This window comes from Anolis sagrei, chromosome 9 (assembly GCF_037176765.1).
Source record: "Anolis sagrei isolate rAnoSag1 chromosome 9, rAnoSag1.mat, whole genome shotgun sequence".
Taxonomy (NCBI): Eukaryota; Metazoa; Chordata; class Lepidosauria; order Squamata; family Dactyloidae; genus Anolis; species Anolis sagrei.
This window is the reverse complement of record NC_090029.1, coordinates 8030154-8044358: the sequence shown is the minus strand read 5'-3', so window position 1 is coordinate 8044358 and position 14205 is coordinate 8030154. Positions and strand designations below refer to the sequence as shown.

Here is a 14205-nt window from a genome sequence, read left to right as displayed (position 1 = left end):
TTCCAGTCATTTCAGACTTAGGTTGACCCTGAGCGAGGGCTGGGTAAATGACCTTGGAGGGTCGTATCCGGCCCACGGGCCTTAGTTTGAGGACCCTTGGGTTAAAGCATGAATATAAATCCAAGGAGCAGGTAAACTCATGAGCTTGAATAATCCAAAGACGAGGAATGAAACATTCACTTAAGTGATCCAAGAATCAAAGAACAATACATTAGCTTGACTTCACGGTAAAATCCCCAAGACTTAAAGCAAAACTTGATCAGGACATGACTTGAAGCGGGAAACAAGGCAAGAGCGCCTTGCTCTAATTGCTAAGTTGCTTGTTCTAAAAACTGAAAGCAGTTATTTCCCCTTATTAATGAAAGCATTCCTTCGGCAAATGACCTTGAAGGGCCGTATCTGCCCCTCGGGCCTTAGTTTGAGGACCCCTGGGTTAAAGCATGAATATAAATCCAAGGAGCAGGGGAAACTCATGAGCTTGAATAATCCAAAGACGAGGAATGAAACATTCACTTAAGTGATCCAAGAATCAAAGAACAATACATTAGCTTGAGTTCATGGTAAAATCCCCAAGACTTAAAGCAAAACTTGATCAAGACATGACTTGAAACAAGGCAAGAGTGCCTTTCTCTAATTGCTAAATTGCTTGTTCTAAAAACTGAAAGCAGTTATTCCCCCTTATTAATGAAAGCATTCCTTCGGCAAATGACCTTGAAGGGCTGTATCCACCCCTCGGGCCTTAGTTTGAGGACCCCTGACCTAAACAGTTCGAAAACAGCTTGAGGTGTAAGTAGAGAAATTAGGTACCACTAAACAAGGTATATATATATCACTTACTTTGTTTCCAACAGATCCCTCAACCTCTGAGGATGCCTGCCATAAATGTGGGTGAAACATCAGGAGAGAATGCTTCTGGAATGTGGCTATACAGCCTGGAAAACTCACAGGAACCTAATGATTCCGGCCATGAAAGCCTTCGACAACAGCATTAATTCTACAGTGTAGGCACACCCTGTATGCCATGAAAGCCGAAGGAGAAAGGAGCGTATCAAACTTCTTATCATTCTCTCTCTTTCTCTCTCGTAGTTTCCTTGCAAGGAGAATATCAGAGGAAACTCTACAAGGAACTTCTCAAGAACTACAACCCGTTGGAAAGACCCGTGGCCAATGATTCCCAACCTCTCACTGTCTCCTTCACCCTCAACCTCAGACAAATCATGGACGTGGTAAGTCGTTTGCTCGGATCATCCTAGAGGTGTCCTTTATTCCCCTTACGAGTTGGGTCAGCCATAAATGGTCATAAAGTCCCCTTGATGACCAACCATGGAGTAAGAAGACCAGAAAGTTGAGTTGAAGAAGACACTTTGAATCCATAAATCCAATCAGTATTTACATTGGTGACAGTTTATTTGTTCTCCATCCTATTTATGCTAGTTGAATCCCATCCAGATAGAAAGGTGGGTTATAAATCCAATAGGCATTAGGCGATCCCTGGGATGATGCTCCTCCAAGTGTCTTGGTGGTGGGTCCGTAGGTGGCTTTATTTATTTATCGTGTCATCAGCAACCATTGTATTACAATTCTAACAGAGCAAAACAAACACAGATTAAAAAGGAAAAGGAAGAAAAAAAACACACAGATTTTGCAAACTTGGTAGTTGGTTAAACGTCCTTTGACCAGTATCTGGCCACTTGGAGTGCCTCTGGTGTTGCCGCAAGAAGGTCCTCCATTATGCATGTGGCAGGGCTCAGGTTGCATTGCAGCAGGTGGTCAGTGGTTTGCTCTTCTCCGCACTCGCATGCTGAGGATTCCACCCTGTAGCCCCGTTTCTTAAGATTGGCTCTGCATCTCATGGTGCCAGAGCGCAATCTGTTCAGCGCCTTCCAAGTCGCCCAGTCTTCTGAGTGCCCGGGGGGGAGTCTCTCATCTGGTATCACCCATGAATTGAGGTGCTGGGTTTGGGCCTGCCACTTTTGGACTCTCGCTTGCTGGGGTGTTCCAGCGAGTGTCTCTGTAGATCTAAGAAAACTATGTCTTGATTTAAGTCGTTGACGTGCTGGCTGATACCCAAACAGGGGATGAGCTGGAGATGTCTCTGCCTTGGTCCTTTCACTATTGGCTGCTACTTCCTGGCGGATGTCAGGTGGTGCAATACCGGCTAAGCAGTGTAATTTCTCCAGTGGTGTAGGGCGCAGACACCCTGTGATAATGCGGCATGTCTCATTAAGAGCCACATCCACTGTTTTAGTGTGGTGAGATGTGTTCCACACTGGGCATGCATACTCAGCAGCAGAATAGCATAGCGCAAGGGCAGATGTCTTCACTGTGTCTGGTTGTGATCCCCAGGTTGTGCCAGTCAGCTTTTGTATGATGTTGTTTCTAGCGCCCACTTTTTGCTTGATGTTCAGGCAGTGCTTCTTGTAGGTCAGAGCACGGTCCAGAGTGACTCCCAGGTATTTGGGTGCGCTGCAATGCTCCAGTCTGGATTCCTTCCCAGGTAATCCTCAGAGCTCGGGATGCTTGTCTGTTCTTAAGGTGAAAGGCGCTTGTCTGTGTTTTAGATGGATTAGGGATCAGTTGGTTTTCCCTGTAATAGGCAGTAAGAGCACCTAGAGTTTCGGAAAGCTTCTGTTCTACCATCCCAAAGCTCCCTGCTTGAGCAGTAATGGCACGATCATCAGCATAGATGAAACTCTCTGTCCCTTCTGGCAGTGGCTGGTCATTTGTGTAGATGTTGAACATGGATGGAGTGAGCACGCTCCCCTGAGGCAGGCCGTTCTTCTGTTTCCACCATCTTCTTCTCTGGCCCTGGAACTCAACAAAAAAGCTCCTGTTTTGTAGCAGGTTTCCTATGAGGCGGGTGAGGTGGTAGTCCTTTGTGATATTATACATTTTTCTCAGGAGGAGGCGGTGGTTCACAGTATCATAGGCTGCTGACAGGTCTATGAAGACAGCTCCTGTGATCTGCTGCCTTTCAAAGCCATCTTCTATGTGCTGAGTCAGGTTCAGCACTTGCGATGTGCAGCTTTTGCTTTTTCTGAAGCCTATGTGGGTGGCTGTGGAGCCCTATTCTTGATCTGCATGTTCTCCCGCAGTGAGGGCATCGGTTTCCAGATGGAAGGTGGTCCCAGTCAAGGTTGGCTTGATGCACCTTCCTCTTGGCATGTTTCTCTCTTTCGCCCTCCATTCGTGCCTCTTTGAATTCTGCAGCACTGCTGGACACAGCTGACCTCCAGTTAGAGCACTCAAGGGCCAGGGCTTCCCAGTTCTCGGTGTCTATACCATAGTTTTTAAGGTTGGCTTTGAGCCCATCTTTAAATCTCTTTTCCTGTCCAGTAACATTACATTTCCTGTTCTTGAGTTCGGAGTAGAGCAACTGCTTTGGGAGACAGTGGTTGGGCATTCAGACAACGTGGCCAGTCCAGCGGAGTTGATGGTGGAGGACCATCGCTTCAATGATGGTGGTTTTTGATCCTTCTTCCAGCACATTAAATTTTGTCTGCTTGTCTTCCCAAAAGATTTGCAGGATTTTGCAGAGGCAGCACTGATGGAATCATTCCAGGAGTTGTGTGACATCTGTAGACAGTCCATGTTTCGCAGGAATATAGCAGGGTTGGGAGGACAATCGAATTATAAACAAGCATCTTGGTCTCCCTACAGATGTCCCGATCTTTAAACATTCTCTGCTTCATTTGGAAAAATACTGCACTCGCAGAGCTCAGGCAGTGTTGTATTTCAGTGTCAATGTTGACTTTTGTGGAGAGGTGGCTGCCAAGGTAATTTTGTAATGTTACACCATTAAGCTGTATTTCTGGCATTGGAGAGGGATTGGCTGGTGACTGCTTGAAGAGCACTTTGGTTTTCTTGATGTTCAGTGAGAGGCTGAGCTCTCGGCAAAGGTGTTTAGAGTCTTCTGAATGCGCACAGACTATGCTATCATCTGCATATTGGAGTTCTATATCAGATGTTGTTGTGACCCTGGTTCTGGCTTTCAGTCTGCTGAGGTTAAATAGCTTGCCATCTGTCCAATAATTGATTTCCACTCTGCTAACAAGTCTCCTTTTCCCAAAAGTGCTGGTGCTTCTCCAAACTAACAAATCCCACTGTTCCATAGCATTGAACCATGGAGGTTAAAGTGGTGTCAAGCTGGATTAATTCTCCAGTGTCGATGCATCCCTAAGCGAACCTCCAAGCATAGGCCGCCCGAATTGTTCTTGCCGCATCTTTTGAGGTCACCTCTCTCCTTAATTTCTAGTTTAAAGATGACCGTAATATTTTAGCTGCCTGCTTGCCATGCTCTTGGCTGCCTGTCTTGCACAGTGAAAACTTCATACTTTAACAACAGAGGAATTGTTTCCTCTGATTTACTGTGGGCATTTATCTCTTTTGCTGCCCACAATTATGGCGAGGCGCATTTTATGCCCGACTAATGCGCTCCGGCGCTGCATTGGAGGCAATGGATGGGGAATGCGTGGAAGCGCATGCTCGCAGGAATCAGCTTGTCTTCAAGGTTCTTCTTTTGACTCCTCGACTCCCTCCTTTTTTGTTCTCAGATTCCATTGCAACCTTACTGTGCTAACAATGTTGTGTAGGTGGGTCGGCATCCAGAGTAGATGTGGGAAATGCTTTAAGCGTGTGGTTTGCTGACAATTACTCCGATTAACCAAAGACAAGATGTTCCTGGGTGGAACAACAAGAGCAAATGGACTGGAAAATCACATTAGGGATAAGTGGGATTCGAACCCATCACTATGGCTATATCTCCTTCGAACTCCAAGCTTGGAAACTTTCATTTTTGACAACAATTCCCAGCATTCAACATCCAGATGGGTTGCTGCATTATCTTTGGCACTACGGCTCCCAAAGTTCCCTATCCAAGTGGCTTTTTAGAGTACAACTCCCCAAATCTTTCTGTTAGTATGGCTACTGCCCTATATTTTGGACTACAGCTCCCACAATCCCCGACGGTTTGAAAGGCAGCTCTATAAATGTCCCACCTAGCATGGCCTTTGGCTTTGTTTGGACTACAATTCCCAGAGGCCTCCAACATGGCTACTACCTTATCTTTGGCACAACAAATCTCCAAATCCCCATAATCAGAAATATCACTTGACTATAATTCCCAAAATCATGCAGCCAGTATGGTCACTAACAGGGGTGGCTCAACCCATTACGCAAAGTAAGCATTTGCAGTATAGTTGATTTTGCCCAGGGGTGCTCCTGAGTCACTCTTGGGGGAAAACAGACCTTGACATATGCACGTTGTAGTTACTGGGATGTATAGTTCACCTAAAATTGGTTAGACCACACCTGGAATATTGTGTTCAATTCTGGACAGCACAATTCAAGAGAGATATTGACAAGCTGGAATGTGTCCAGAGGAGGGCGACTCAAATGATCAAGGGTCTGGAGAACAAGCCCTATGAGGAGCGGCTTAAGGAGCTGGGCATGTTTAGCCTGAAGAAGAGAAGGCTGAGAGGAGATATGATCGCCATGTATAAATATATGAGAGGAAGCCACAGGGAGGAAGGAGCAAGCATGTTTTCTGCTTCCTTGGAGACTAGGACGCAGAACAATGGCTTCAAACTACAAAAGAGGAGATTCCATCTGAACACGAGGAAGAACTTCGTGACTGTGAGAGCCATTCAGCAGTGGAACTCTCTGCCCCGGAGTGTGGTGGAGGCTCCTTCTTTGGAAGCATTTAAACAGAGGCTGGATGGCCATCTGTCAGGGGTGATTTGAATGCAATATTCCTGCTTCTTGGCAGGGGGTTGGACTGGATGGCCCAGGAGGTCTCTTCTAACTCTGTGATTCTATGATTCTATGATTCTATGATTCTAAAATCAAAGAGCACTCTGAACTCCACAGGTGGTCAGTGGTTTGCTCTTCCCCGCACTCGCATGTCGTGGATTCCACTTCTTGATCCCATTCTTGATCCCATTTCTTGAAGTAGGCCCTGCATCTCGTGGTGCCAGAGTGCAGTCTGTTCAGCGCCTTCCAAGTCGCCCACTCTTCTGTGTGCCCAGGAGGGAGTCTCTCATCTGATATCAGCCATTGGTTGAGGTTCTGGGTTTGAGCCTGCCACTTTTGGACTCTCGCTTGCTGAGGTGTTTCAGCGAGTGTCTCTGTAGATCTTAGAAAGCTATTTCTAGATTTAAGTCGTTGATGTGCTGGCTGATACCCAAACAGGGGATGAGCTGGAGATGTCTCTGCCTTGGTCCTTTCACTATTGGCTGCTACTTCCCGGCGGATGTCAGGTGGTGCAATACCGGCTAAGCAGTGTAATTTCTCCAGTGGTGTAGGGCGCAGACACCCCGTGATAATGCGGCATGTCTCATTAAGAGCCACATCTACTATTTTAGTGTGGTGAGATGTGTTCCACACTGGGCATGCGTACTCAGCAGCAGAGTAGCACAGCGCAAGGGCAGATGTCTTCACTGTTTCTGGTTGTGATCCCCAGGTTGTGCCAGTCAGCTTTTGTATGATATTGTTTCTAGCGCCCACTTTTTGCTTGATGTTCAGGCAGTGCTTCTTGTAGGTCAGAGCACGGTCCAGAGTGACTCCCAGGTATTTGGTTGTGTTGCAATGCTCCAGTGGGATTCTTTCCCAGGTAATCCTCAGAGCTCATGATGCTTGTCTGTTCTTAAGGTGAAAGGCACATGTCTGTGTTTTAGATGGATTAGGGATCAGCTGATTTTCCCTGTAATAGGCAGTAAGAGCACCTAGAGCTTTGGAAAGCTTATGTTCAACCATCTCAAAGCTCCCTGCTTGAGCAGTAATGACACGATCATTAGCATAGATGAAACTCTCTGTCCCTTCTGGGAGTGGCTGGTTATTTGTGTAGATGTTGAACATGGATGGAGCAAGCACGCTTCCCTGAGGCAGGCCGTTCTTCTGTTTCCGCCATCTGCTTCTCTGGCCCTGAACTCAACAAAAAAGCTCCTGTTTTGTAGCAGGTTTCCTATGAGGCGGATCAGGTGGTCGTCCTTTGTGATATTATACATTTTTCTCAGGAGGAGGCGGTGGTTCACAGTCTCATAAGCCGCTGACAGGTCTATGAAGACAGCTCCTGTGATCTGCTGCCTTTCAAAGCCATCTTCTATGGTCTGAGTCAGTTTCAACACTTGCGATGTGCAGCTTTTTGCCTTTTCTGAAGCCAGCTTGCTGTGGGATCAGACATGGGTCTATTTTTTCCACAGAAGCGACCAGCATGTGAAGATGGTCTTGGGGGATTTTTTTCTCAGACCCCATACTCATCTTGACATTTTGGGCTAGGTGGTGAATGGTTATGTGGCGATTTTCCAAAATGGTGACCTCCACTTGTGGATGGTGTGTAAATAAATAGAGTGGGGTCCCCCTGGAATTGGAGGTGTTTGCACCAAAGTCCAACCACATTGGAATGGACATTGCCAGATCTTGACTCCATCATATGATGGGGAATCCTCACTATGAACTTCTTTCATCTCATCCAACGTCTCCTTTGGTGTGTGGCCTTTCAAGTTAAGGACCTTGAGGACCACTCTCTCTTCCACTGGGTCCATTCGCAAACCTCACTCCACTTCAGCACCTGTAACATCAAAACCGTGATCGGTTCTGAGTTGTACATTGGCACGTAACCTATAGAGACTTGTATCATGACACATGTGTAGTTTCAGCATCCTGTGATAAATAGAAGTGGGTCAGGGGGAATCTTTAATGAACACGCTCATACCATGTGCTTCCTCCCAATTTTATCTCTCAGTAGAGGCACTTAAAAAAGGTTTATTGCAACACATTCCCAGCAATTTCGGGTTTTGTGGCTTCTCCCTCGAATGATTTACAGCTCTGTAATTGTTCTTCGGCACCGAAATTGTTTCTTCAGATGCTTCCAGAAACTCCATTTTTTTCAGCCTGTGCTTCTCAGTGTGATCTTAATGGAATTTTTGTGCAATCGTGACGTTTTTGATTTCCAAATGCAAATTTAATAAGAACGCCAGCCGACAGACAACTCATTTAGGACGTATTTGTGCATTATTATTATTATTATTATTATTATTATTGACACAAAAGCACAGTATGTCACAGCAAATGAGATCTCTATGCTGGGTTTCGTATCACAAAATCACAAGTCGAACACTTCCCAAGTGTCTAGGACTGTGCGATGTATTTTCGAATGATGCGCGCAGATCCAAGTCAGGTGGCCTTTTGCAGTTGACAGATCGTGGTATGTTTCTTGTTGCCAAATGCCAGCTAAGATCTTTTGGCACGGCAAAAATATTATTATTATTATTATTATTATTATTATTATTATTATTAGCCATCCCCTGCCAGCTGTTGCTGTGGCCGTCTGGTGATCTGGTAAATAAAGTAATGAGAAAGTGTTGGTTTCTAATATATGTAATTTCTTTCTGCTTGGGGGTAAAACAGTATTTCTTGTGGTTTCTTTGTCAGTGTTGATGTGGAGATTGTCTGGTTTTCCTACTCTGGAACAGGCAACATGAAAATCGTCCTTCTTTAGGGGTCCCTTTCAAATCTATGATACTATATCTCTGTGTGTGAATCATATTTATCTATTTATATCTATGGCTGGATGGCTCTCTGTCAGGAGGGCTTTGATTACATTTTCTTGCCCTGGTGAAGGAAGTTGGACTGGATGGCCTTAAGTATTTTCTATTGGTTATGGGGGTTCTGTGTGGGAAGTGTGCCCCAATTCTATCGTTCTTGGGGTTCAGAATGCTCTTTGATTGTAAGTGAACTATAAATCCCAGTAACTACAATTCCCAAATGTCAAGGTCTGTTTTCCCCAAACTCTATGTGTGTTCATATTTGGGCATATTGAGTATTTGTGCCAATTATGGTCCAGATCCATTATAGTTTGAGTCGACAGTGCTCTCTGGATGTAGGTGAACTACAACTCCCAAATTCAAGGTCAATGCCCACCAAACCGTTCTATTGTTTTCTGTTGGTCACGGGAGTCCTGTGTGCCATGTTTGGTTCAGTTGCATCATTGGTGGAGTTCAGAATGCTCTTTGATTGTAGGTGAACTATAAATCCCAGTAACGACAACTCCCAAATGTCAAGGTCTGTTTCCCCCAAACTCTATCTGCGTTCATATTTGGGCAAATGGAATATTTGTGCCAAGTTTAGTCCAGATTCATCATTGTTTGAGTCTACAGTGCTCTCTGGATGTAGGTGAACTATAATTCCCAAACTCAAGGTCAATGCCCACCAAACCCTTCTAGTGTTTTCTGTTGGTCACGGGAGTCCTGTGTGCCATGTTTGATTCAGTTGCATAATTGGTGGAGTTCAGAATGCTCTTTGATTGTAGGTTAACTATAAATCCCAGCAACTACAACTCCCAAATGACAAACTCATTTTTTTTTTTTAGTGATGGTCACTCTTTGGGTTAGTAGGTATCTTGTGACCAAATTTGTCAGCAATTCGCCCAGTGGTTTTTGAGTTATGTTAATCCCACAAATGAACATTACATTTTTATTTATATAAATTACTAGCCGTCCCCTGCCACGCATTGCTGTGGCCCACATGGGGGTTCTGTGTGGGAGGTTTGGCTCAATTCTATCATTGGTGTGGTACAGAATGCTCTTTGATTGTAGGTGAACTATAAATCCCAGCAACTACAACTCCCAAATATCAAGGTCTACTTCCCCCAAACTCCATTGGTATTCATATTTGGGCATATGGAATATTTGTGCCAAGTTTGGTTCATATCCATCATTGTTTGAGTCCACAGTGCTCTCTGGATGTAGGTGAACTACAACTCCAAACCAAAGGACACAGCCCACCAAACCCTTCCAGTATTTTCTGTTGGTCATGTGAGAACTAAGTGCCAAGTTTGGTTCAATTCCATCGTTGGTGGAGTTCAGAATGCTGTCTGATTGTAGGTGAACTATAAATCCCAGCAACTACAACTCCCAAATATCAAGGTCTACTTCCCCCAATCTCCATCTGTGTTCATATTTGGGCATATGAAATATTTGTGCCAAGCTTGGTCCAGATCCATCATTGTTTGACTCCCCAGTGCTCTCTGGATGTAGGTGAACTACAACTTCCAAACTGAAGATCAATGCCCACCAAACCCTTCTAGTATTTCTGTTGGTCACGGGAGTTCTGTGTGCCATGTTTGGTTGAGTTGCATCATTGGTGAAGTTCAGAATGCTCTTTGATTGTAGGTGAACTATAAATCCCAGCAATGACAACTCCCAAATGACAAAATCAATTTTTTTGAGTGAAGGACATACATTGGGTTGTTAGGTGTCTTGTGGCCAAATTTGGTGTCAATTTGTCCAGTGCTTTTTTGAGTTATGTTAATCCCACAAACGAATATTACATTTTTATTTATAGAAATAATAATAATAATAATAATAATAATAATAATAATAATTATTATTATTATTTCCAATATCCTGCTTTGGGATTGGGATTGGGACTTTTTTTTTGGCAAGGTCTTTCTCCTTCTTTGCAAACTACAACTCGCAGGATCTCAAAGCATTGAGCCTGGGCGGCCAAAGTGGTGTCAAACTGTGTTAATTGTACAGTGTGGATGCACCTGAGAATAGCTTCATAATGGTTCCCCCACCTTCCTTTTTAGAAATGGAAGCCCTTCAAAAGAACGGGGAAATAAATGAATCTGGGAAAGTGAATCAAAATGACATTAAATTAGCCACCGTCTTCGAATGGGTGCCCAGCAGATACATAAGCTGCTTATCGAAACACAGCAGCCCTTCGCGCTTGTAGTAGTTTGAAGAGAAGCTCATCAAATCGACATTGTTCGTCTAATTGTTTGCGTTTTGCAGGTAGATTGGAGTGGATATATATATATATATACACACACATACACACTCACTCCAATCTACCCCACGCACCATTTTTCCCTTTTCTGCTTCGGATTTGCTCTTTGTCGCTCAGAGTGAAAGAAAGAAAGAAAGTCCCCTTAACATCCCAGGAGATGGAGAGACTTAAAGAAGCCCACGTTTGCTTCTAAACTAAGACGGAAAAACAATTCTATCCGTTGTTCTCAATGATTTCAAGTTTTCTCCCCGATGGATGAGATTAAAGGAGCGTCGGCACACTTTCGTGTCCTTTTTTCCCCAATCCGGGACAATTTTGCAAAAGTTTTGTTTGCACTGGAGCACTGGTCAAAGTCTTATGTTGTCCTTAGAATCATAGAAACAAAGAGTTGGAAGAGACCTCATGGGCCATCCAGTCCAACCCCATTCTGCCAAGAAGCAGGAATATTGCATTCAAATCACCCCTGACAGATGGCCATCCAGCCTCTGCTTAAAAGCTTCCAAAGAAGGAGCCTCCACCACACTCCGGGGCAGAGAGTTCCACTGCTGAACGGCTCTCACAGTCAGGAAGTTCTTCCTCATGTTCAGATGGACTCTCCTCTCTTGTAGTTTGAAGCCATTGTTCTGTGTCCTAGTCTCCAAGGAAGCAGAAAACAAGCTTGCTCCCTCCTCCCTGTGGCTTCCTCTCACATATTTATACATGGCTATCATATCTCCTCTCAGCCTTCTCTTCTTCAGGCTAAACATGCCCAGCTCCTTAAGCCGCTCCTCATAGGGCTTGTTCTCCAGAACCTTGATCGTTTTAGTCACCCTCCTCTGGACACATTCCAGCTTGTCAATATCTCTCTTGAATTGTGGTGCCCAGAATTGGACACAATATTCCAGGTGTGGTCTAACCAAAGCAGAATAGAGGGGTAGCATGACTTCCCTAGATCTAGACACTATGCTCCTATTGATGCAGGACAAAATCCCATTGGCTTTTTTTGCCGCCACATCACATTGTTGGCTCATGTTTAACTTGTTGTCCACGAGGACTCCAAGATCTTTTTCACACGTACTGCTCTCGAGCCAGGCGTCACCCATTCTGTATCTTTGCATTTCATTTTTTCTGCCAAAGTGGAGTATCTTGCATTTGTCACTGTTGAACTTCATTTTGTTAGTTTTGGCCCATCTCTCTAATCTGTCAAGATCGTTTTGAATCCTTCTCCTGTCCTCTGGACTATTGGCTCTCCCTCCCAATTTGGTGTCGTCTGCAAACTTGATGATCCTGCCTTCTAGCCCTTCATCTAAGTCGTTAATAAAGATGTTGAACAGGACCGGGCCCAGGACAGAACCCTGCGGCGCTCCACTTGTCCCTTCTTTCCAAGATGAAGAGGAAGCCTTGGGGAGAATCACCCTCTGGGTTCGTCCATTTAACCAATTCCAGATCCACCTCACCGTAGTTTTGCCTAGCCCACATTGGACTAGTTTCCTTGCCAGAAGGTCATGGGGGACCTTGTCGAAGGCCTTACTGAAATCCAGGTACGCTCCATCCACGGCATTCCCCGCATCTACCCAGCTTGTACCTCTATCGAAGAAAGAAGCCCACGTTTGCTTCTAAACTAAGATGGAAAAACAATTCCATCTGTTGTTCTCAATGATTTCAAGTTTTCTCCCCGATGGATGAGATTAAAGGAGCGTCGGCACACTTTCGTGTCCTTTTTTCCCCAATCCGGGACAATTTTGCAAAAGTTTTGTTTGCACTGGAGCACTGGTCAAAGTCTTATGTTGTCCTTGAACAATAATACCTTGTTTCTGTCAAGGTCAGATGCCAGCCAATTAAAGAAGTATAGTTTATTGTTCAAACAAACACAAAACAGCCCAAAACAAAACCACAGGGCAAAACCACAGAGGCTCCTTCTTTGGAAGCTTTTAAGCAGAGGCTGGATGGCCATCTGTCAGGGGTGATTTGAATGCAATATTCCTGCTTCTTGGCAGAATGGGGTTGGACTGGATGGCCCATGAGGTCTCTTCCAACTCTTGATTCTATGATACTCCGGTTTCATTTCAAATTTCACGCTGATAATTTTTTGGGTGTATTTATGTATTGTCGACCAGTATTTCCTAATTATTTTACACCCCCACCACATGTGATAGTGGGTGCCAAGCTCTTTTTCACATCTCCAGCATCTATTGCTGTAATTTTTGTTAAATTTTGATAGGCTAGAAGGTGTCCAGTACCATCTGAAATAGATCTTATACCAGCCCTCAACTATATTTGAAGCCTTTGTGAATTTTAGTTTCTTTTTCCACACCTCTTCCCAGTGTTTCAAAAGTATTGAGTGGCCTATGTCAAAGGCCCATTTTGTCATATTTTCCTTTATCCTGTCCTTTTCCAGATCCCACTCCAGCAAGGTTTGATAAAGGATTTTTATTAGTTTCTGATCTTTTTTCATTACTCTGTCCCAATTTGATTCTTTAGATGTAAACCCTATCTTTCGATCTTCTTTAAAGCACTCTTTAGTTTGCCAATAATGAAACCAGCTCCCTCTGTTGTTGACTGTTGGTGTGATAAAACAAACAACAACTATAAAACTTGCACCAGACATGCCAAAATAATTACGAAACAATTACGAAATAAATTGAAAAAATAGTTTCGAATCTAATTTACTCCTCACACTATTCCTGCATGGCTCAATATTGGATCGTAAGCTAATTTAAATACGAATGAATAACGAATTACGAAATTAACGAACGAAACCGCCCAAGCCTAGTAAAGGTAAAGGTTGTCCCCTGACATTAAGTCCAGTCATGTCTGACTCTGGGGTGTGGTGCTCATCTCCATTTCTAAGCTGAAGAGCCGGCGTTGTCCGTAGACACCTCCAAGGTCATGTGGCCAGCATGACTGCATGGAGCGCCGTTACCCTCCCGCCAGAGCGGTACCTATTGATCTACTCACATTTGCATGTTTTCGAACTGCTAGGTTGGCAGAAGCTAGGGCTGACAGCGGAAGCTCACGCCGCTCCCCGGAATCGAACCTGTGACCTTTCGATCAACAAGCTCAGCGCTTTAACCCACTGCGCCACCGGTGCACAAGCAAAGCAAAGGTCTTTTATCCTTTTCTGCCAAACAAGTGCCAAACTACATCTCCCAGAATACAGTATAGCATAACACTGAGCCATGGCACTCAAAGTGGCATCTAACTGCATTAAATCCACAGTGTGTATGCACCACAAGGTCACTTGGAAAGATCTCACCTGTGGAAATAGATGGGAGTTCAACTCGCTCGATGAGACTTTAGACGTAAATACAGCACACCAATTTGTAGCTGCCCTCCACCACACGCTGAGCTCTGCTCCTCTTTTGTAATTGGATATATTTATATCGGCCCTGGCACTCGCGTAGAATTAAAAAACGGGCAGAGGGTGCTTGAACTGTG

At 44.5% G+C, this 14205-nt stretch overlaps 1 protein-coding gene across 1 annotated transcript in view; it reads left to right on the top strand.

Annotated features, from left to right (window-relative positions):
* Positions 1 to 14205, top strand: part of LOC132762611 (neuronal acetylcholine receptor subunit alpha-7) — a 155401-nt gene that overhangs the window by 17789 nt on the left and 123407 nt on the right. Inside the window, exon 2 of the mRNA XM_067471251.1 lies at positions 1087 to 1226. Coding sequence (XP_067327352.1) covers positions 1087 to 1226 — 140 coding nt within the window. The remainder of the gene's footprint in view (positions 1 to 1086; positions 1227 to 14205) is intronic.